This window comes from Pleurodeles waltl, chromosome 9 (genome assembly GCF_031143425.1).
Source record: "Pleurodeles waltl isolate 20211129_DDA chromosome 9, aPleWal1.hap1.20221129, whole genome shotgun sequence".
Classification (NCBI taxonomy): Eukaryota; Metazoa; Chordata; class Amphibia; order Caudata; family Salamandridae; genus Pleurodeles; species Pleurodeles waltl.
The window spans coordinates 517370491-517392797 of record NC_090448.1 but is presented as its reverse complement, the minus strand read 5'-3'; the positions used below and the strand labels follow the sequence as shown (position 1 = coordinate 517392797).

The 22307-nt window shown below is 41.6% G+C and overlaps 1 protein-coding gene across 2 annotated transcripts in view; it reads left to right on the top strand.

Moving 5' to 3' along the window:
• The window catches only part of SLC38A6 (solute carrier family 38 member 6), a 324618-nt gene that overhangs the window by 240509 nt on the left and 61802 nt on the right, over positions 1-22307 (top strand). For both annotated transcript variants that reach the window (XM_069207408.1, XM_069207409.1), the window contains 2 exons: positions 9799-9864; positions 10107-10160. In XM_069207408.1, coding sequence (XP_069063509.1) covers positions 9799-9864; positions 10107-10160 — 120 coding nt within the window. The remainder of the gene's footprint in view (positions 1-9798; positions 9865-10106; positions 10161-22307) is intronic.

Genomic DNA, 22307 nt, shown 5'->3' with positions numbered 1-22307 from the left:
TCTACGACACTCCACTTCACTCTATGACAATGTACTACAGCTTACAGTATGCCACTTTGTGTCACTCCACACTTCAGCACTCTGTGCCACTCCACTCTACAACACTCTAGTCTGACACGCCACTCTCCAACTCACACCACTCTATGCCACTCTGCTCCACTGTACGCCATTATATACTACTCCACTTTATGCTATATACAAAAAGTGATGGAAGGAATGCTTTAATTAATTTCAGTCACTGGTTATTACTTGGGGCTGCATCCCAGTCCATCCTTATTTAGCACACCTTGCCACCCCAGTTTGGAACCAGCTGTATATAAATCAGTATTGACCCTGCTCCAGTGGCAACAGTCCAGCCTGAACTGCCAACCCACGTCCTCCCTGAACCAGAACACAAGCATCCCAGGACCAGTTTCAGCCCTGTTATGGGCTTATCAGCCGGGTATAGCTTGGTTCCAGTGAGACAGTGTGCAAAGGACCCACATTTGGGCGTACCTGTCCCAAGTAGGGCGACATACAAAAGTATACATAGTGATGGAAGGAATGGTTGAATTAATCTCAGCCACTGGCAATTACTTGGGGCCACATCCCAGTGCATCTTTTTTGCTCATCATGCCACTGCAGTTTGGACAGAGCTATATACAAATCAGTTTTGACCCTGCTCCAGTGGGAACAGTCCAGCCTCTACGCCACTCCATTCTACTCACTCTACACCACTTTACTCCATTCTACATCACTACACTCTACATTATGCTATGACACTCTCCTCTATACCACTCCACGACACTCTTCTTCACGCCACAACTCTGACATTCTACTCTCCTCTATGCCACTCTACAACACTGTACACCTCTTCACACTCTGATACTGTACTCAACTCGCTCAATGCCACTTTACTCCACTCTATGCCACTCCACTCTACCCCACTCCACTCTACCCCAGTTCTCTACTCTATACCCCTCCAGTATACACCACTGTATGCCACTCCACTCTTATACTTTTTGCGCTCAACTCTGACACCCTGCTCTATGACACTCTGTTTCACTCTGCAGTACTCTATTCCACCCTACACTCCCTCCATGAAACTACAGAATTGCAGTCCACACAACTCCACAATACTGTACTCCCCTGTGCGACTCTCCACTCTAAGACACTCTCCTCCACACTACAACACCCTCCTCCACTCTACGTAATTCCCTCTACTCCAGTCTAAATGACTTTACTCCAGTCAATAACCCTCTACTTTGACTTTCCATTCTATGACCCTCCATTTTGACTCTCCATTCTATGACCCTTTACTCTGACAACACTCCACTGTACAACAGTGTACTTAACTGCTCCACTCTATGCCACTCCAACGTATGCCACTCAGTGCTGATACTCTACTCTGCCATGACACACTATGCCACTCCACTCTGACAATCCGTGCCACTCCACTCTATGCCATTCCATTCCACTGTACGCCTGGCCCATCTATCCCACTCTACGCATTCCACTCTATGCCACTCTACTCCATGATATGCAGTTCCCTCTGTGCCACTGATCTCCACTCTACGCAGTTCCCTCTAAGCCACTTTACTGCACTCCACTATGACACTCTACTACACGCCCCTCCACTCAATACCAGCCCAGTCTACGATACTCCACTCTACAACAATCAACTCTGACACTCCCCTCTGACACCCTAAACCACTCTGTCACTCTACAATACTCTATGCCACTCCACTCTACTCCACTCGTCTCTGTGGGACTGTACTCTACTATTCGTCACTCCACTCTTAGCCACACCACTCTGACACTCCACTCTACTTCACTCTCGTCTATGCCACTAACTTTTAACCATACTGAACAACAGTCACACTGGTGCACAACATGGTTAAACACATTGGCGCAAAGCCAAAGCTCTTGTATAGGCAAGGTCTATTGGGTTTGCCAATGCTTGTTGACTTGTCACTGTTTTTCAACCTTTCTCTTGCTACTGCTCTCCCCCTTTTTTGTTTTTTTCTCGTTCTTGCTGTGAATGGTGGGGGTCTGCAATGGAACTACAGGCTCAGATTAAGCACTGGCCGACTGCCTCGATCCAGCACTCCCTCGAGGGTACTGTGGGTAGATCTGCCGTTCCTCTTTCAGCTCAAGCACCGAGCTACTTAGAAGTAAATAGTCGAACTTTGTATAATTTACGTTATGCTCAAAAAGAGAAAAATGTCAGCCAATGTTCTTCGGAAACATAATTATGCTTTAAATTATCACCAAATCATGCCATATGTTTTATACCTAGCTCAAAACTATCACTATTTGTTGATGTGTAAAAGTGTTTTAATAGGCTTTATGTTGATTGTTCCTGGGATCCAAGCACATTAGGCCTAATTGTGTAATACACTGTTTTGGCACTGTATTCGTTTCTGGCGTGGCTAAACCCTGTGCCAGATATGTGCTTGAAAAGGCACATGGAACCAATTCTTTAGTAATACATATACAGTTCTCGGCCAACTTGTTTCAACTGGCATCTGTTCAGGTTTTCTATATGAATATTACTTTCACTTTATCTGCAGAAAATAGGAACCATACGTTTTTATTAAAACTACATTACACATGTTGAGCTTGAATTGTCCCAATTTTTATTCCTAGTTTGCAGTTAGGGCAAAAGGGTTGTAAGTATGTACCACGCAGTCTGTTAAACAGTCTGGTTTTTGACAGGGTTCTGTGGTTCATATGTTCCTATAAAGCGATTATTAACAAAGCCCCTTCACTGAGATTCATTGAAGGACGGCTTCCTGGGATTATATAGCATGTAAACATTACAAACTAAACTATAATTGTTGTGTCACTGTAGAGCAGGAGTCTTTAACCTTTTCTCTAAAGAGATCTACTTCTGATGAGAGAACATAGTCCTGAGCTGCTAAGGACTTTCATCATTGTTGCAGTAGTGATCCCATAAAATTCAACCTTGCAGGATTATAGTTGTGACCTCTCAGATGTCTCAATATCGAGTGGCAAACTATCCACAAAATATTGTTGCCAAATTTTGTATCCAGCACACTAACTAGATATTATCATGAAAGTACTTATACGTCGATAAGTATAGATTCCTTAGTTCCATTTCTTTGTGCCTTGAAAAAATAATATATTATATATGTGATGATGGCAGAGACTCCTCAGTCTCCACGGTGGTTACACCCCTCTCAAGGCCTGACAGAGTTAGGGCTGTTGTAGGTTAACTTGGATGTCAGCCTACCTAATTTAGATGGGTGGAAATAGAGGTCAGTTTTCACCGCTTTTTCATCTCCTGGAAAATCCTGGCGGTGAAGGGCAGTGAAAACTGCAAAATAACCGTCTGGCCATGGGAGATGAGAGGCTTTGCTTTTTAAAACAAATTTTGAAAAGAAAAAACTTGAAAGTTTAACGTGCAGCTCTGCTGCTGTGGCAGCGGTTCCTGGAAATGCAAGATATGTCCACTGGCCTGTGGATATCTCTAATTACTGCGGGTAGGCGGAGTACCCCCGGCATGGCAGTCGTAAACTACTCCGCTATGACGACAGGTACTCAGTTCACCAATATGTAAATTGGGCCCATAGAATGGTGCTTTAAGCAAACCTTGCTTTGAAAATAGAATTCGCTAAAGTGACCTGTTCCTTCTTTTCTAGAGAAGGTTTACATCTTTTCACAAATGTTATTTACTGGTGACCGTTTTCTTGGGACGATTTGTGTTTTGAATTTAAGTTTTTATTCAAAGTACATTCTTAAGGCCTTTAAATGAATCTGTAATCTGCAGCAAAATATCATTGTATCCAATGGTTAAATAGTTTTACAACGAATTGTATTAACAAAGTTTAGTAATTATTGGAAAAGTATAACAAGACAATTGTTCTTTGTACTCACTGTGCCTTGATATTTTCATTTTATGTTAATGTAAAGATACAAAATATTGATACATTTGATTATTCATAAATTACTTTTGGAATTGGTTCTTCCTCGTGATCTCAGATGAGTGAGATATACAAGCTTCAGACACCTTGACCTGACATTAATCTAACTTTTACTCGCAATTGAGGTATCCAGATCGGAGTTTAAAATGCTGAAGCATTTGTGTCAACAGTTATAGGTCGAATGTCTGGGGGTACCTTTATTCCAGCATAAATGCTATTAGAATAAATACATATGGGGGGTCATTATGACCCTGGCGGTCGGTGGTAATGTGGCGGTAGTACTGCCAACGGGCTGACAGTACATACCGCCACATTATGACATTGGTGGGTTGGCACTCCGACAGCCATGGCGGTAGCAGCCGCCGGGCTGGAGCTAAGAATCTTCAGCCCGGCGGTTGATATAGTACCACCGGCGGCATTTTGACCCTGCTTACTGCCAATGGTTATCGTGGTGTTTGTAACGCCATGAAAACCATGGCGGTAGGCCCTATCAGTGACAGGAAATTCCTTCCCTGTCACTGATAGGAGGCCCCCTCCCCCCCCCCCCCCCAACAATTCCCCAGATGCCCCTCACCCCCCTCCATTCACACTCCCCCTTACAATCCCCCACCCCCCCCACACACACACACACACACACACACACACGCAGACGCGCAGCACGCATACACACACCCACTCACACAGGCATACACGCATTCATACATACATACATGCATCCATTCATTCATGCACATATCCACATCACATTCACACTGACACGCACACACATTCACATATCCATACTTACATGCATTCTCACACATGCAGACATGCATGCAAACAACACTACACATACATTCTCATTCACTCACACACTCATGCACACAACCCCACCCACCCATCCCACACACACACACACAACACCCCCCGCTCCCTTCCCCTGTTGGAAACCCGACTTACCTGAATCCACAGGGTCTTCCAGCAGGGGAGAGGACAAAGCGCTGCTACCTCCAGCCGCATCCGCCTGCAGAACACCTCCAGGCCGTATTATTTCTCCGCCCTTCTTGTTGCAGAAATCCTGCTGTTGTCATATTATTGCAGATGGATGTTAGCCACGGTGATGGACCATCGCCGCGGTGGTAGGCGCTTTTTACTGTCAAAGACGTAATGAGGGCCATAGTTTTGTAAACCTTGCCTTGGGCACATACTAAAGTGTATTAAGGCTGGAATTGGTTATTACTGGTAAGAAATATAGAACAGTTTCAATTTGCATTGCACTGGGAACTTCTAGTAGGCAAATTACTTGGTCCAATACACTGCTGACATATTAAATAAATCGTGCATATCTGTTGGTTTTCTAAGAATCGTACGAACTGATAATCAGATCTCGTGCAGTGTGGGAGTTATTTGAGTATCACGTCGTGTGTAATTAAAAACAGGATACCAGTCGTGGAAACTAGCTATCATTGTTCAAATTGCAGTGCCATGTTCTGGGCTGCAATTGTATCTGGAGTGTATGAGCTACAGTGTGACTTATATCTTTCGGTCGATCACTCACAGAATTTGGGGAATTATTTATGTGGAATTTACATTAGGCATACTGTCAGGTTATAGATACGCAAACTCCTAGTCCAGAAATAGAAATGTGCATGAAGTCTGGAATTGTGACAAAACCGACAAAAAAAACGTGAGCGTCTTATCACCATTGCGCGTCTTTTCACCACGCTGGATATAAGAAATGCAGCGACAAAAATGCGTATCTTCCAAACATTCAGTGTACAGACTTGTAAATATACTGTGTCTCCCCCTCGTATTGTTTTGTGCTGTACACTTCATCACTATTGCTTGGCGCTTGAGAGGATTTTCTTTTTATTAGCCCTAACAGTAAAGCTTTTTAATTTGCTTTTTTTGGTAACGTTTCCTGAAAAATGTATGTCTATAAATTGTCTTTATTATGCCTTAGTTACATGCAGTCATTGTATATTGTTAATGTGATTTTTGTGATCTAGTGTATTTTACTGTGAGTGATGACAACACAGCAAAATGAAACAATTAAACTGTGATCGAAGGTAATGGCTGTCTAAATGTATAATATATGCCGTAACATCTCTTTGAAAGCACCAGGCATCTTATGAGATGAAGAATGACTTTAAATTTAGTGTGTGGTGTATGGGTCTCTGAATAAAAGATGCACCTTTTGTTTCATTCAAAAGATAAACCTGACATATCCACAAGCATCAGCTGGTAAAAACTGTCCACTGGGGATCTCTAGCTCACATTGTTCCACTTTAGGGAATAAATATACGAAAGGTAACGGTAGGCCCAGAGACTTATATAAAAAGGACAGTACTCCCTAAACCCTTATTGAATTAGCATGCAAATTAGAAACACTTTATGTAATAAGGTTTGAAATCAAAATTATATCTCTGTACTTACTTGCAATGTTTATTATTTGGATTCATGTTTAACGAGATAGGAATTTAGTAATAATTTATAGATTTCTTCAGTGGAAGGGAGGGGTTAGTCCTACTTTGAGAGGTTTTTGAAAGGTGTGGTATAACTGAATTATTGCTAACCTTAACCTAAGGAAAGGGATGGTGAATTACATTGGGTGTAGTTATTTAAGGCAATTTTGGTGATGGAAGACCCATAGCAAGCACTGAAAAAGCCAATAAGTCACGCCTTTGTGGACCTACTGGCTTTGCCAAAGGTTTTTAGCCATGCTTCACAGCAACTACAATGCTGTGCAGTGTGGCTATAATTTAAAAAAAACTTTGCCATGGCCGCCTTGTCATTTTGTTGACAGGCACCCCACATACTCACGCCTACAAAATGACCTGGGTGTTTTTCTTTTTCTTTTCAGTTACTGATCCGAGTTGGATTGGTAACTAAAAAGAAAATAAACCATGCAAAATCACTTTTTCCAAAAGCAAGTGGAGCAGAAGCAAAACGGACCATAGAGATGGAACAGCAAAGCAACATGGGCAAGGGGGGTAGTGGAGAAACAACACGGGAAGGTGGGGGCGGACTGTGAAGCAACATGGGAGGAAAAGGGACACACCAAAGCAACACAGGAGGATATATTAAAGCAACGGGGTCAGAACTAGAGAGGATGTGAAAGCAGTGGGGGTGGAGGGCAGGAGGAAAAGTAAGATGGGGTTTAGGGAAAAGCAACACAGAGCACCTGGTTGAAAGGAAGCACTGGGGAAAAGAACACAGGCAAGAGCAAGCGGGAGGGGACAGGGAGAAGCAGTCAGGCAGCTAGTCGGCTCAAGTAAAAGTATCCTTTGGAAAAAGCAAAGCAAAACGTACATGGCTCTAAAGCATGCAAAATAACCATCACAATTCACGAGAATCTTTAAGCAGGGATGGAAACTGCAGAGAAGGTAGGTGATTCGATGGGTTTGAAGGCCTTCTAAAATGAATTGTTAGGGATGACAATGTTGATTTGGAAAACATTGGAAAACTGTGTCCTTAATAGAATTTAAATGAATACCAATTATATATGAAAAAGAGTAACTCTCCTATAGTTACAGCACCCTGTAACTTGGGAAAATATGAAAGTGAATGATCTAGTTATTTTGGTGAGGGACGTAAGAATGTGGCTTATAAATTACTATTTGCACAATTAACGCTAAATGGCTTCTGGCTCTGTCTTTACTTTCAGCAAAAACGTCCAAAGTCCCATAATGCCACCTACATCATGCTACAAAATAGCAAATGCTTGGTTTAGAAACTTCAATTATTGCACACACAAATGCTCAGTCACTCAGATTCAGTCATATATCTACAACGCACAAAAGCAGATCCTACCTTTTTTTATAGTGAGAGCTACAAAGATGAAACAACATTTAGGAAGTATCTGAGTGAGAATGCAATTCTTATCTTAAGCAGACTTGTAAACAGAAACACGGGTTCTTTACATTCACGAGGTTTGTGTAAACTTAAAGCTGAAAATGATTTAAACATTTTTCAATGTCATTAGTTTTGACTTTGATACCTTTGGAGTTGGTTAATTTTCATTCGTGTGACCAATGAGTTTTAAATGTAAACACAAAATTCTGCCAGTAGACACTTCTGGAGCGTATGTGTAGGTGGTGCTTATATCTAACGGTCATCTGCTTTCTGAGATGATCTAAAGGCTTGCACAGATCCCTTTGTTAAAATATAAAATTAATTGAAACTGTTCCCTAGACACAGGTAAGAGTAATCTTATAATTTAAGTTTGGGGGGAAATAACTGATTTAGTAGAGACATATCCACAACACAAAAAACCTTTTGTAGCTTTTAATAGTAGAAACCAGACTTATACATGTGTAATACATGAAGAGTAGTTAAGGTGTGTTTTGGAGCGAAGGGTTCTGCACCCAAGGCCCCCACTTTTTTGAATATCTGTAACGTTCAGCCAATATATGTTCTCATGCTGCTCCTTCTATATGCCTTCTTTACTCAAAAGTGGTAGTCCTTTGTTGTTGTCTAGATTTGTTTGGTGATTCCTGAAGTGATAAAAAGAGGCCCAGAGGGCTGCAAAAGTATGAGTATGACACACTTGCAAGGGAATGATTTTCTTTTTACTGTGGGATATTTAAAGACAATTAACATAGGAACTGACGGTGCCAAATAATCTGACCATGGGCACCCTGGAGAGGGCATAGATTGAGAATATCCACACAAGAGCAGCAGTGGTGTGTGGTGGGCGCATGGTCATCAGAAGCTGGATAAGCAAACCTAACAGCAGCGATACCAGGGCCGCCTTTAGGGCGGTGCGAGCGGTGTGGCTGCACCGGGTGCTGACCTGGATTGGGGAACGCTGACCTCAGGGGGCGCTGTATTTAGCAATGATTTACGAACCTTGCGATGTAAAAGCACCTGCTGAAAAGTTCCTTGTGAGTCCAGCCTTCAGGAAACAATTTAAATGTCAAGATACCTCTTGTGATTAATGTTCCTGCTAGAGAGGGAGCTGGGAGTTTTGTCTATTGGCAGTTTTGACTTGTCATAAAGTAGCATAGCGGGTTACTGTGCCTGCTGCAAAGAAAATAACTATATATTTTGTGGATAGCTGAGTGGATTCGTAAAGCCAGCTTTGGCCAGCGCTTTTAAACAAATGAATATGTGCCAGGGGTGCTATGGAGACATGAGGGGCACATTTGCCGGGTGGTAGTGAGTGAATCCGTGGAGGTGACCATGGGGTGGGGGGGAAAGAAAGACTCTCACACAGGGAGCCACCAGCGCTAAAGCCGGCCCTGGGCATGAGTAGTGCAAGTCCGAGTAGTGTGGGTTCTTGTTGGACATGACCGTGCAGGCAGACTGAATTGCACTATCCAAAGTAGAAGCTTAAAGTTGGAAGTGTGGGGCTAGCTATATGCTGAGGAATAGTTTGTTAGAGCAAGACACACGTACTATGATATAGATGTGTCAGTGGTAACAACAAAAAGTAACAAAAATGCATTTGTACAAAAATAACTTCTTATGACTCGAGTTAAGAAGTTGACCACAAATACAGAGGGGACCACTGAGCGTGTAATACCATTAGCAGAACTTTCATATAAATTGACATTTTGATCTGGTAATTGGGGGATAAAATTCAACAAATACAGTTTCCTCTCATAATTCCGCCACCCTTCTCTGGCATTATTAATCTGCCCGACATATGTGTAAGAATTGTGCGTAAAGGGTTGGTTTCCAATTTTACAAATGTATCTTCTAGTACCAAAGACGATGTATTCAAAATGATGCAAACCAGAAAAAAATGTTAACTAGATAACTATGCATTTTTCCTCTCCCATCTATTAACGCCATGAACATAGTCCCAACATAAGTGCTTGTTATAATATACGCATCTTTCATGAAGCACCCACATTTTTAACTGTGTGTGTTTATGCTTATGTTTTAGGTTGTAATAAAAAAATGGTATATTCCCTGTCCACTTACACTGAACCCTACCATCGAATATATACAGGTAAAAATATTCTTATTAGACTGTAACGAGCTTAAAGATCTGTTAGTAGTAAAATGGTTTACGTCATAGACGTTATGAGGTTCACGTGATTAAAACTAACCGGAATAAATATACGCTTAAAAACTACTGAAATGAATAATCTATAAGGAAATGTCGTTTTGTCATGTTGAGCCTGAAAAGTATGTTCAATTACTTAAGTCACATTCATAATTTTTTGTTATTTGTACTCATCGCTATTTCAGGTCGCAAATTCCAGTGATGAATGTAGACCCAAGTTGTTTAATTTCTCCAAAAAGGTATGTTTTTGATTATAAATGATCAAGGCAGCAGTCAAAAAAAATGACGAGTTCATATTTTAAATACAGATTTTAAGTTTTGTCAACATTTTTAATAATTTGTGATGTCTTTTTGTTGTTGTTTGAGTTCTGATGAAATTATTGTCACATTTTTCCAGAATCGTTTCCTTTATTTTAACAAACGTGCCTTTTAGGACTTACACAACTTATTTTCTTTTCTGACTTAAAACTCCATTGCTAATCTTGCGATGAACCCTAAGTATTCACCACTGAATTATCATATATTTCTTTAAAAATGTACAGAACTTCTCAGTTTTGTTGGATCTAAGTGCTGTGGACTCGGATTCCAAGTAAATGTATTGTATTGGGATTACATCTATAGTGCTCTATTCCCCCATGAATGGGCCATTGCAGATTGGCAGATAGGAAGCAGGCATCATTCTAGTGGAGTGCTTGGCTGGAAGAGCATTGTATTACAGTTTGGCCTGCGTGGAAAGTGTTTAGGTGTTATGCTTGCGGGACAAGAATTGTGCTTTTATCTTGCCTTAATGATTAATGCAAAAAGCACAAAAAGATGATGGTTGAAATGCTTGAATTAATTTCGCCCACTGGTTATTACTCTGGTCCACATCCTGATCCCTCATATCTTGTCTACAATGCCATGTCACATTAGAACCTGTCATTTGCAAATCAGCCTTGGTGCTGTCCCAGTAGTAACAGTGCAGCCTCAACTGCCCAGACAGGTCCTCTCCACACTGGAACACAAGCTTCCCAGGACCGGTTTCGGCTTTTTAAGCCTCTTCAGTTTGTTGTAGCTTGGTTTCAGTGGCACAGTGAGCCCAGGTTGCACGAATGGGGTTGCTTGTGATCCCTTCCAGGGGACCTGTCTCTCAGCAATTCGAGAGACTGTTCCTTTGAAAAGCAGGGTTGGTACTGATTTTCATAAAGAGATTCTTTGTCTAGAGTGGCATGATGAATGAAAATAATGGGCTAGTACTCAGCTTTTAGTGATCGCCAGTCGTTGAAATTATTTCAAGCATTCCATGGTTCACTTTGTTGTTTGTAGCAGTTGACGCCCTTTGTGAGACAGATATGCCTAGATGTGGGTTCTATGCTCTCAGTGCCATAGGAAACCAACTATACCCTACAGATGGGCCCCAAATAGGGCTAACCAGTCTAGAGTTGCTTCTGGCGCCTTCTGGAAGGGGCCTCACCTTGCAGTTTGGGACAGACTGTTTCCATGAGCAGGGTGCTTATTTATGGAAGGCGAGCTTTTGTCTAGAATGTCAAGATGGGTGAAAAACAGTGGACTGGACTGCAACCTAAGCAATCACCTGTGGCTAAGAGTAAGTCAAGCATTCCATCCATCACCTGTTTGGTTCAGGTTATCGTGTCTCAGTGCTATGTGTAGTGGTCGGAAGATTAATGAGAGCTAGAAAGCAGGCATTTTAGCGAATGTGATTGTTATAAATGATTATCAGGTATCCGTAGAGTTGGAGCAGCACAATGCATTCACTGGTTACGTTAAGTTATGGATATTTCTAAATAATTCACAGAGTGGCAAGAGGAGTGATATTGGACATGTACATTACACTTCAGCCATCACATATGATTGCAAGAGTCCATCCAGACGTACCAAGGAGCAACCCACAAGTATGTAGCGGCTAAACTCAGCAATGGTAAATGTGTTTTCAGGGCTACTTGGGGGCAATAAAAGTACAATTCAGAAATGTACTATTTAAAGGGACTCAGACAAAAACTCTACAGTGTCAACCCAGGAGAAAAAGAGTTGTGGCTGTGTGATCTGCTTACAGAGGCATAGAAGTGCTCTGTATGGTTCATCTATGAGCTAACAAAAGAGTAAGCACATCGCATCTACTGGCTATTGGCAGCCAGCCCAATACCCTTTATGTAGAGTCAGCCAAGGGATGACAGATGACCATTACACAACATGTACTGGACACAAGCAGCTGTTGCTAATTATTCAGTGAGTCAGTTCATGGATGCCCGATTCTACAGAGCAACAAAAGAGAAGTAGCCGAGGACATGCATTGGATAGAGCTCACCATCCTAAATATTATGAAGAGCCCCTTCACAAAGTATGAAGAACATACTACAGGTTTACACAAAAGGACTGCCACCATTTTAATCTACCATAGTCAAGTGAAGGACAATCCACAGGTAGCCCTAGTCCCAGGTCACAATAGGGTATGGAGACCCACAATAGAGGCACCACAAAAACTGAGGCACTTTTGCTGAGATTTACCATGGTATTAGTTTGCTTGGTCTTGGCATGCATTTTTTTTTTTTTAGTTTCTGTACTACGTACTGTGGGCAGAGGCCTGGGTGTTTGAACCAGTCCAGGCTTGTTGGAACATAACGGTTGCCAGTCAATCAACATCCACAGCATTGTTCTAAACGGAGCAGGAATGTGACAAATTTTCTAGGAAAAGGCCACAAAAGGCCTCACATATCTAAAAGGATTGTCCATGAGCAAGTCCTCAATTAATAAAAAAAACAAAACGTCTGAAAGTAGGATCCTTTCCCACTGATTGTAGGGAAATAGTCATTATCATAAAGCAGTGGACAATCGAGAGATTCTGAGGAGGTGAGATTACCTCGGTGAAGTTCATCCAGGAAAAAGTAGGGCTTTGGCAGAACTACTGCATTGTTGAAACACATTGAGTAATTGGAGATGGACCCATAATATAGTAGATGAATGTTTGTCAAGTTATCCATTTTTAAATAAATATCTGGAAATAACATCTTGCCCACTCAGTAAAATTGAGATTACTTCATTGGTATGTTTCTTAGTTTGTAGAAAAGTGATAGTGATCTGCCATTATTACATTCTTTAGATGACATTTTTGAAGTTTGAGGTGTAATAAAATACACGACTTTAAGCTGTGAGACCTTGTCTGAAGGGGTATTCAACAATAGTTCAAGACATCATTTCTCTGTTCTAACATGGGACCTGGGGCTACTGAATTTGTGCTCTAGTCATCTGTCTGATCTGAAGAAGCATGCAGATCTGACTCTAGCATAAAGAATGGTCTGGCTCCTCTCCTGATTCTGGACATAGATGAGCCAGTGCTAGAAAACCCACATGTGGTATGAGGCATTTACATTCTGAGTAGAATGTCAAAGTCTGAAGTTGGCAAGACCCCTGTTTTCCACTTCTCATAAGGAGGAAATTGTCTTTGTGAAAGGCATTTACAACTTTTAACTCATTTCAAATTTAGGGGTGGATACAAAACCACTGGCCTCTCTATGAACTATTGGTTTCTTCTCTGTTGACCACCATGGAATTTAATTAGATTAGCAAACTAACATCACATAGATGAATGGCCTTGCTGCATGCATTTATAAGGCAAAGCAGCTCCTCCTGGCAATACTCGTTTTTTGTAGAAATAAAGGCGGATAAAGAAGAGTCTGCTCTTTCAAAAGCTGTAGACACAAGAGATTTATTTTTGGCAAGATCATGAACAGTATGAATGTGTGTTAGAATTTGGGTTTCTAGTTGGCAGACGTATGTGCAGTGTCGAAGCAGCAACCATAATCCTAGTCAAGGTCAATCAGATACACAACCTAAATTAATCTGTGCTCACCCCGTGGTAGCTTGGCACAGAGCAGTCATCCTTAACAGAAGAGGCAATGTGCAAAGAATTTGTGCAAAACTTCAGACAGTAAAACGATGAAAACACAGCACAAAAAGACACCACACCTGGTTGGAACAATATAGCTTAATTGTATGAACAAAACAAGACCAAAACAATGAAAATCCAATAATTAGAACTTGAGTTATAAAGATTAAAAGGCAATATAGTGCTTACAAACATAAAGCCCCAACCGGGGATACCTAATTGTGCTAGAATGGGTGCTGAAGTTTTACCTTCTCAAGAATTGGGCCAAGAGTCTTGTTCACAGTGAAGTTCACTGGGATCAAGGAAAGCGTCACTGGCAGTGGTCCGCAGGTGTAAAGAGTCAGCTTAGTGACATGGAACGGCTGACTGGAGCCTCGCGGTTGTGAGCGGCGCTACTTGCTGTGCAAAAAGATGAACTTGTGGTGGCTTGCGCTGATTCTTCAGGTGAGCGGTGGGGGTCTAATGTGTGTGGGACTGTTGATGGTTGCAAAGAACCACTTCTGAGGCCCCAGTGCTGCAGAGGTGTGTCTTGGGGGTCAGGAACTGGTTGAACACAGGTCCAAGAGATGCAGCAGGCGAGTTGGAAACCTTTTGTGTTCCTTAAACTTCATAAAACAGTAGAACAGTCAGCAAAAACTTTAGCACTGGTCAGCAGTGGTATAGTGCTCAGAGTTCAAAGACCAACAAAAAGAAAACAGCAAAAATGTGAGGCAAGCATGCTAAATGTTTGGCAGAAGACCAGCCTAAGGCTGCCAGGTCTAATAGTGTGCTGGATGCCCAACCAAGCCAGGAAAACACACAGGTTAGACACCCTTGAAGGCCTTCCCCTCAAACTTTGCAGTTTGTAGAATTTGTTCTATCTGCTATGCCCGATGCCGGCTGCAAAAAGTGACACACGTCTTACAAAAGGAAAATAAATGGATGAACAGGAAAGCTATTGGGAGAGGGAAAGCAGTCATAGTGACGTCTGTGTGTAGCTGAGCAATTATTGCTCTTTTAAGCAATCTCTTTCTCTTTATTTCAAATTTCCCTTCTCTTTCTTTGTCGGACTTAATTGGCCTCTGATATTCATCACTGGAACTCTTCAACCTCTGTCTGAAACCTATAAAAACCAAGCTTAAAGTTTAACTTCTTATTCCCTGTGGGTGGTCTTGCAACTGCCTTACTTGGGTATTATGTCACAGAATTGTCTGAAAGACCCTTACTATCTCACCTTTTGGCACAACTGATAAATCTAAATTCCAAAGATCAATGTTTATTATCATAATTCATACAAAGCAGCAAAAGTAATACTTTTGTGCCACCTTTAGACTGCACTTTTATAGAATTGAAGCTGTACTTCACGCTAGAGGATTTGTCTGCACTTTCTTTCAGTTTTTTATAGATCTTGTCCAACCCTACTTGCACTTTGGTTTTATCATTGTTATCTTGAGCAGCACCTCTGCTTTCAACCTGCTTATTTCATGTAAGGCACTGTCTTGCATAGCTCCTACCTCACAGGTTGCTTTTCAGCTACACCCATAGCCAAGCTATGCTCCAAGCTTGTGTTTTCCACGTTGCATCATCCTTTGAAATGTTGAAGATATGTGTTCTTTTTGCAAGTGATCTATTTTTTATACTTTTAATTTTTGAGTTAATGCTCCTGTAAGGTTTATTTTAAGAGTGTGACCAATGTTCTTTTTTACCCATCTTTCGATTTATTTTTCTTCAAGATCTGTAACTCCTTATCGAGAAGAGGCCAGGGTACTTTAATTCCATTTTTCCCAGACCACAAGCTATCTACAGTCTCTTCAATTTTGACAACATATGCAGCTGTTTTCCAAAAAATAAATCTCTGTGTGTATATATATTTTATTATGTTTTGTCATACCTTTCTACTTTTTCTTTCAGTTTTCGTCTAAAACGTTTTTTCATGATACAACTATCTGGCAGCAAAGCTGATTGATGTTTAAAGTCAATGAGCAATATGTTTCCTGAAGGTTCCGTCACTAATTTTTTAGTTGCTGCATGAATTGTGTGTGCTGTATCATAGTTGGTATGCCAAGCTTTGATGTTTCTGCGAGCGTGAAACGCATGTCTGCTGACACCCAAGTGGGTGCAAAAAGAACAAGGTGATGAATGGAATGCTTGAATTAATCTCAGCCACTGGCAATCGCCGAGGACCACATCCCAATCCATTGCTTTTTTGCCCACCATGCCACCTCAGTTTGGGCCCAGCTATATGCATATCAGTCCTTACCCTGCTCCTCAAGGTCCTTCCTGAACTTTAACACAAGCAACCTAGGACCGTTTTTGCCCTGTGGGTGGCAAATGCAAAAAGAACAAGGTGATGAATGGAATGCTTGAACTAATCTCAGCTCATTGCAATTTCTCGGGACTGCTGCCCTTGTTAGGGCTCTTCAGCCAGGTGTAGCTTGGTTCTAGTGGCACAGTGAGCATGGAACCCACATTTGGGCATACCCAGTGCACTTATCCCTGGTAGTTCAGGCTGGACTGTTCCCATGAGAAGCAGGGTCAAGACTGATTTACATATGGCGAGGGGCAGTTTACATATGCCTGGTCCAGCAGTTTGATTTATGTTGAGTGATGTGGTGTCAGCCTGTAGTTTCTTTAATAAGGCATGCTTTGGTCAAATTTGAGTGATAATATTACATCAGGTTTTTGGTGTAATTGCATAAACGCTTCCAGTGGACCTGTATACTCTGTGTACTCTCTTTTTTTTTTTTTTTTTTAAATCAGTGCAGATGTTGCGATCTAGCTCTTTTTTGCTTTCTCTATTGTAAGCGTTGCCAGAGATGCACAGCATGTCTTTCTATCCTGGTGACTTAGACCACTACTTTGCATTTAAATTGGTGTGAAGTTTCGTCAGTCTGCCCAACCCACCATGGCTCCCCCAGAGACTGCATTATGGTCAGCTTTCCAACAAGCTTTTATGTGAGCTCTCTCTTGGTGTCTGATTATTTTATTGTTGTCATGCCTCTCACCAAGCAGCTTAACATTTGGTATTTAGAATTTACAAATCTTCTTCTGCCTATTAAAATACTTCTCAGACAGTTCCCGTATCTGAGTAGGTGTCTTAGTTTGATGAGCGTATGTTTAGGTCCATTCCCTCTACTCCTAATCACCACTGCGCCAATCTCATTTATGCCTAATTGGTGTCCAGACTTCTCCAGTAGTATTCCTCCTCCAGTCGTCCCTCCCGCCTCCCACTTCCACCGACTGTACTGCTTTTTTTCTGGGTACCCGGTCTCCACCTGAAAATACAATGGTCTAAGTTATGGCTGCAGTACTTGGCCTCACGCCCAGTCCATGTACAAGATTGCTGCTAGTTTTTACATTGTTGACATCCAAGGGCAAGCTCTTTCTGTCTTGGGTTGGGGTGGTGTCATGGGGGCTAACTATCCCTGATTCGCGGCTTCATGCCATAGACTTCTTAGATTATAGGCAAAACCTCACATATCCAGAGGTTCGAAAATCCCTCTCTCATTTATCGTAGTGATTTCCTGTTCCTCTCAGAATAGCTTATCCATCTTTACCCCCTTCTTGTCGAATATTGACAGTTTCATATAAAATCGCCTCTAAACATCCAACACTATGCACCCTACCACTTCAGAGCTGCTCCTACTGCTGCCAAGTAGTATTTCTTATCTATAACCCTCCTTTACTTGATGCATTCCCTGTCTGATGTCACATGGCACAACATTGTAAAGTGGAGTTTTTCGTACCCCTCCCACCCCCTGGAATCTTGTGAGCTGGGCATCACAGAGGGGAACCCATATGCTCCCTTTTGAATCCATCCTGCTGCTTCTACTTTTCCTCAGGTTCATGTCAAAGTTACCTGCCTCTCACCAAACCTCTCATGTCTCCGAGTCCCGTTTTTATTTAGTATATTGGACATGTTTGGCAGACATGTAGTATTACGGACTGATCTTTTTTGTCTGGCACTGTAAAAGAAATTCTAACCCCCTCCTCACCCCCCTCACACAGATTGTCAGTTGTACTTGAACAGTTGCTCCCGTATCAGTTGTTACTCTCGGGTAAGCAGTAATTTGGCAGATCATCAGGCATCACTTGTATGAAAAGTGATCTGACAGATCACTTTACACCACTCCCTATTCCTCTAAATTGTTCTGCTTGACTGTTCGTCACCTTTAGAAGGTCCTAGTCTACCTTGCTAACTTGCATCTACCCCTAAGCTGGATTCTATCCAGCGCTTCAAGCCAAGCAGCTATGCTGCTGGACTTAAGTACCCACAATTCAGCTCTGAGCTCCCAAAGGTGTAGTTCAGATCTGGGATTCTTATTGTTCCCCAGGACCCCGGAACATGGCACACGCCTGCAGTTGTTTGGCTATCCAGTCTTTCTCCTGCTGCCATATGTACTTTTTCTCTTCTCCAACCTGAAGGGGTGTGTATCCTTGAGCTTTGACTTTTTCATGAATGTAGGTGGGACATCTTTCTGGAAAATTGCGCTCTAAGGCCCCACACCGTTCTTTTTTCCAGTATTTAACATGCTGGAACACCCTTTTAGTGAAACCGATGATCAGTGATTCCCAACATTTTGACTTCTGTGGACCCCTACTTTATCATTACTAGAACCCGGGTACCCCCCACTGAATCATAATTTGAATATGAGGACCCCCCCCCCCCCTACTGAGTCATTACTGAAAGCTGGGGATCGAGTCTGTTAATATTTCGTAATTTTCTGTACAGTCGCGGACTCCCTCAGGAAGCTACACGGACCCCTAGGGGTCCCTGGACCACAGGTTGGTAACCCTGAAATAGATGATTGTTCACAGTAAATACTCTTTAACATCCAAATGATTATAAGGTGGGAAAATTCTAATCCGAAAGATGAGTTAATAAATGAAGAGGCATTGAATGGGTCTGTTCAAACAGGAGATTTTGTCTGATATTGAAAATAAAGTGTTGTGATTTTTAACTGGCTTTATGCTGCAATTAATCTCCTTCCAACGTAGTGTAAAAGCTGGAAAATGTATCTGCCTCGAACATTTTGTCTTCTGTAACCTTTTGTTTCAAAACATCCTGTGGCTTAAGCAAAGTGTGAAGTGGAAACCCCATTGTCGTGAATAGGTGGCTAAAGAAACCTTTAACATTAAAGATGTCGGGTGATCTTACCTGCTTTAAGGTTAAGCCGTATTTCTAAGCGCCAGATAATATTTTGTCTTGCACATGACTCAAGACATGATATATTAATGGTAACAGCAGGCATATCCTTGTTTTATGTCGGCTGTGAATGGAGCAAAGCTATTAGCACAGGTATAGTGTTACTAAAGCAGCAAGTGCATGCATCAGTGATTTCTCTGGCTCAAGAGCTGACCAGGGTGTATCATATTGCAAGAATGAAAAACACTTGAATCTATTACTTTTTTGCCCTCCTTGTGTTTCACTTTATCTCCCGAAATTGACTAATGAAGTCACTGATTGTTGATGTTAAAAACCGCGAAGTATTTGGTTTTGTGCCTTACACACTCTACTCTACACTCTGATTTCTGTAGCGGGTTGCCCACAATTACCCATGGGGGGGGGGGGGGGGAGAGGGGGTGTAGAACACGTAGCTTTGCCTATTGGGTAAGCCTTTTGAAGGTATCTTAAGACTTTGTACCACTCAGTGATATCTACCGGGCATGATCACTCAGGAGCAGTGGGGATTCTAGAGCTTGATAATGTTACTTTATGTAAGCAGGTTTTGCCTGTAATAACATAGTTATTACAATTCTTAATCAATAACCCTTTGTATTTTCTTCTATATTTCCATAAAGAATTGATGATTTAAAAAAAAAAAAAAAAAAAAAACTGAGTAGTGAGGAAGTGGTCACTACAGAAACGAGTGCAGCATAGCATGTCAGATTCAAGAACGCACTGATAAGTTAAAGGCCCTAAAAGCAAAGGAATTTGAGAGTACGTACATCGTACACATGTAGTACTCTTTTACATACTCTTAAATGCATTTTTCAATATGTCACACTATCTAAAATTGGACTGTTCAAGGAATATTCAAATGCAGGTGGTTAACACAGAAGGGACTGTGCCCTCTTTCCACCAATAGGGTTTTGAACTTTTCTGGCCCGATCCGCAAACACCTGCAAGAGTATGGAAAAGAGCTCCACGGGTGTACATTCTTATATATTCCAGAATGCCTTTGTGCCAAGTTTGCCTGCAGATGTTGGCATCTTCCCCAAATATCTGTATTGAATGAAGCGTGGGATATTGTAACAAGAACAGCAAACGTATTGGTCTGTTGAGCTACAGTGAAACTGATGAAAAATCTAAATACAATTAGCACTTCTTGTGTTTTCCTGCCTATTGTGTTTGCCTGAAACCCTTCACTTCTTTCCATGACGAGTTTGTGCTTAAAGGGATATATTGTCACCAATGTTCCCTCTATCTTTTTTCACTGTGTGCAGCACTGAAGGTTCTCTGTAGCCAAGGCTCTGAAGACTTGGGATTACTTAGTATGCAAGCGAGCCCCCTGGGCTGCACAAAGAAAACTGTCTCGATCAGCAGTTTAAATGAGGTGAAAATCAGGCGCCGTGTGGTAAAGGGGTGGCACGCGGGGGGAGGAGGCGACAAAACATGTAATAAAAAAACTTACCTGCTCCGCCGCTGCTCCTCTTTCCTGGTCACTGCAGAGTGAGTGGCATGCAAAATGTGAGAGACCAGCAGCATCTAGCAAGGGCTAGCATCTTTTGCAGAGTGAAAGTACAGTCCTACATCGAGGGCCAATACCTCTCGCAGGATGCATGGTCAGCAATGTCCAGTGAGGGCAGTGTCCCTCAGTGCTGATGGACCGGCACCAGGTAGTGAGAGTCAAAACTTCGGGCAAAGTTAAGTGCCTCTAAAATGCAGAGTGGGCCATGCCAAGGATGGGGGGGGTTGCTCAGAAATATGGAGTGAGGGCAAGACTCAAAGTGGAGCAATCCTACCGATACTCAGTACTTCCGTCAATTTAAAAACAAACATTGAAGAGGGTCTCCACTATATTCATGTCCACAGCTTTACATGTAAGAACTGAGATTCCTTTCTTGACCTTGCGTACAAGGATCCTTAATAATTCTAGTCAGTGAGGCACTATCCACTACATTTGATACGTTTTACTTTAAATTTGATGGAATATATGGGCCTATTTTCTGAGAGTATTTCTTCTTCTCAAATGTGTTTTTCGTTTTGATTTTCATGCAACAAATGAATCTTCTTTAGTGCATACTTTATGCTGAGTCGCCCATGGATGCGCCCCTAGGGTGAATGGGTGTTCATGGATGGACGTTTGAGAGCGGTGGAGGCAGGGTGACTTTGTGGCAGTGTCTGTCACTGTATTCGAAAGTTGTTCTGATTTAATGGTTATTCCATCCATGGCTTAGCTTCTTATTTTATTATAGAAATTGCTGAAAATGGATCATGGAACGGGAGACTAGCGGATGATTATTGCTGTGCTCTGACGAGTGCTTGGTTTTTGTTTGATGCCTTGTTGTTTCTCGTAGGTTTTTTTTCTGTGCAGATGAAAGTTGTGTGTGGACTATAACGTTTATAGTTTGGTAAGATCTTTATGAAGTTGGGGTTTCTCCTGTAGTTTTTACTTTATTTGGATGGGCTGCTTCCTGTGGAAGTTCTTGCTACTGTTCCGCTGTAGAGGGCTCTGGTTTTACTTAGCGTGAGGCATTGGTGTGGGAGTTTGTGTTGAACTGAAACTTGAGATTCAGTGAAAAAAGTTGTGATGTTATGTTTGTGATGTGGTCCTGTATTGGAATCTACAGAGATGAGGTCTTGTTAGAGCAACATGATTGTGAATCCATAAAGGATCATTGTTTCTGTTGGAAAGCCTAGTTATCGAATACTTGAATTAAGGTAGGGCCCTGTTTTTTTCTGAAAGAACAGAGCACCAGCTAAATTAGACCACAAAACATTTTTAAAATGTGGCAAGTTAAAAAATAAAATAAAATGTGTGGATGATAGAATGCATCAAGAGCTGCAGTTCTCATATCAAGTAGGGCATTGCACAATCAAACACATCTACTGTAGTAAGTATTGTTATGCACAGACAGCCGTTGAGGAGAGAAACCTTCATTAGAGATCTCTCTCCCTTCTTTTCAACTAGTGCAATATTCTATGCTATTGGGACCATGGTATAAAATGTTCAAGTTAAGGTATTTTGATGTTGGCCCAAAGTGTCAATAAATATAAAGCTAACATCTGTTTTTTTTTGTGAGGACTGCATTACCCTGAATTGCATTGTCTGTTATAAGTCACTATTCAGCTCTTAGTGCACACACAGAAAACACATGAATGCTTTATCTGCCTTATTTGGAAATTACTGTATGAATGAAACATCTTTGGCATACCTCATCTAAGTGTAAGATACCAGTGATGAGAAAACTCCTTATTTTAAATCATTTTGAAAAATAAAAATAAAGGTTTGAAACAAAAGTTTATCAGATGAGAAAAATTAAAGTAACAGGAACTCTCACGATGGTGGGATGCTACAAA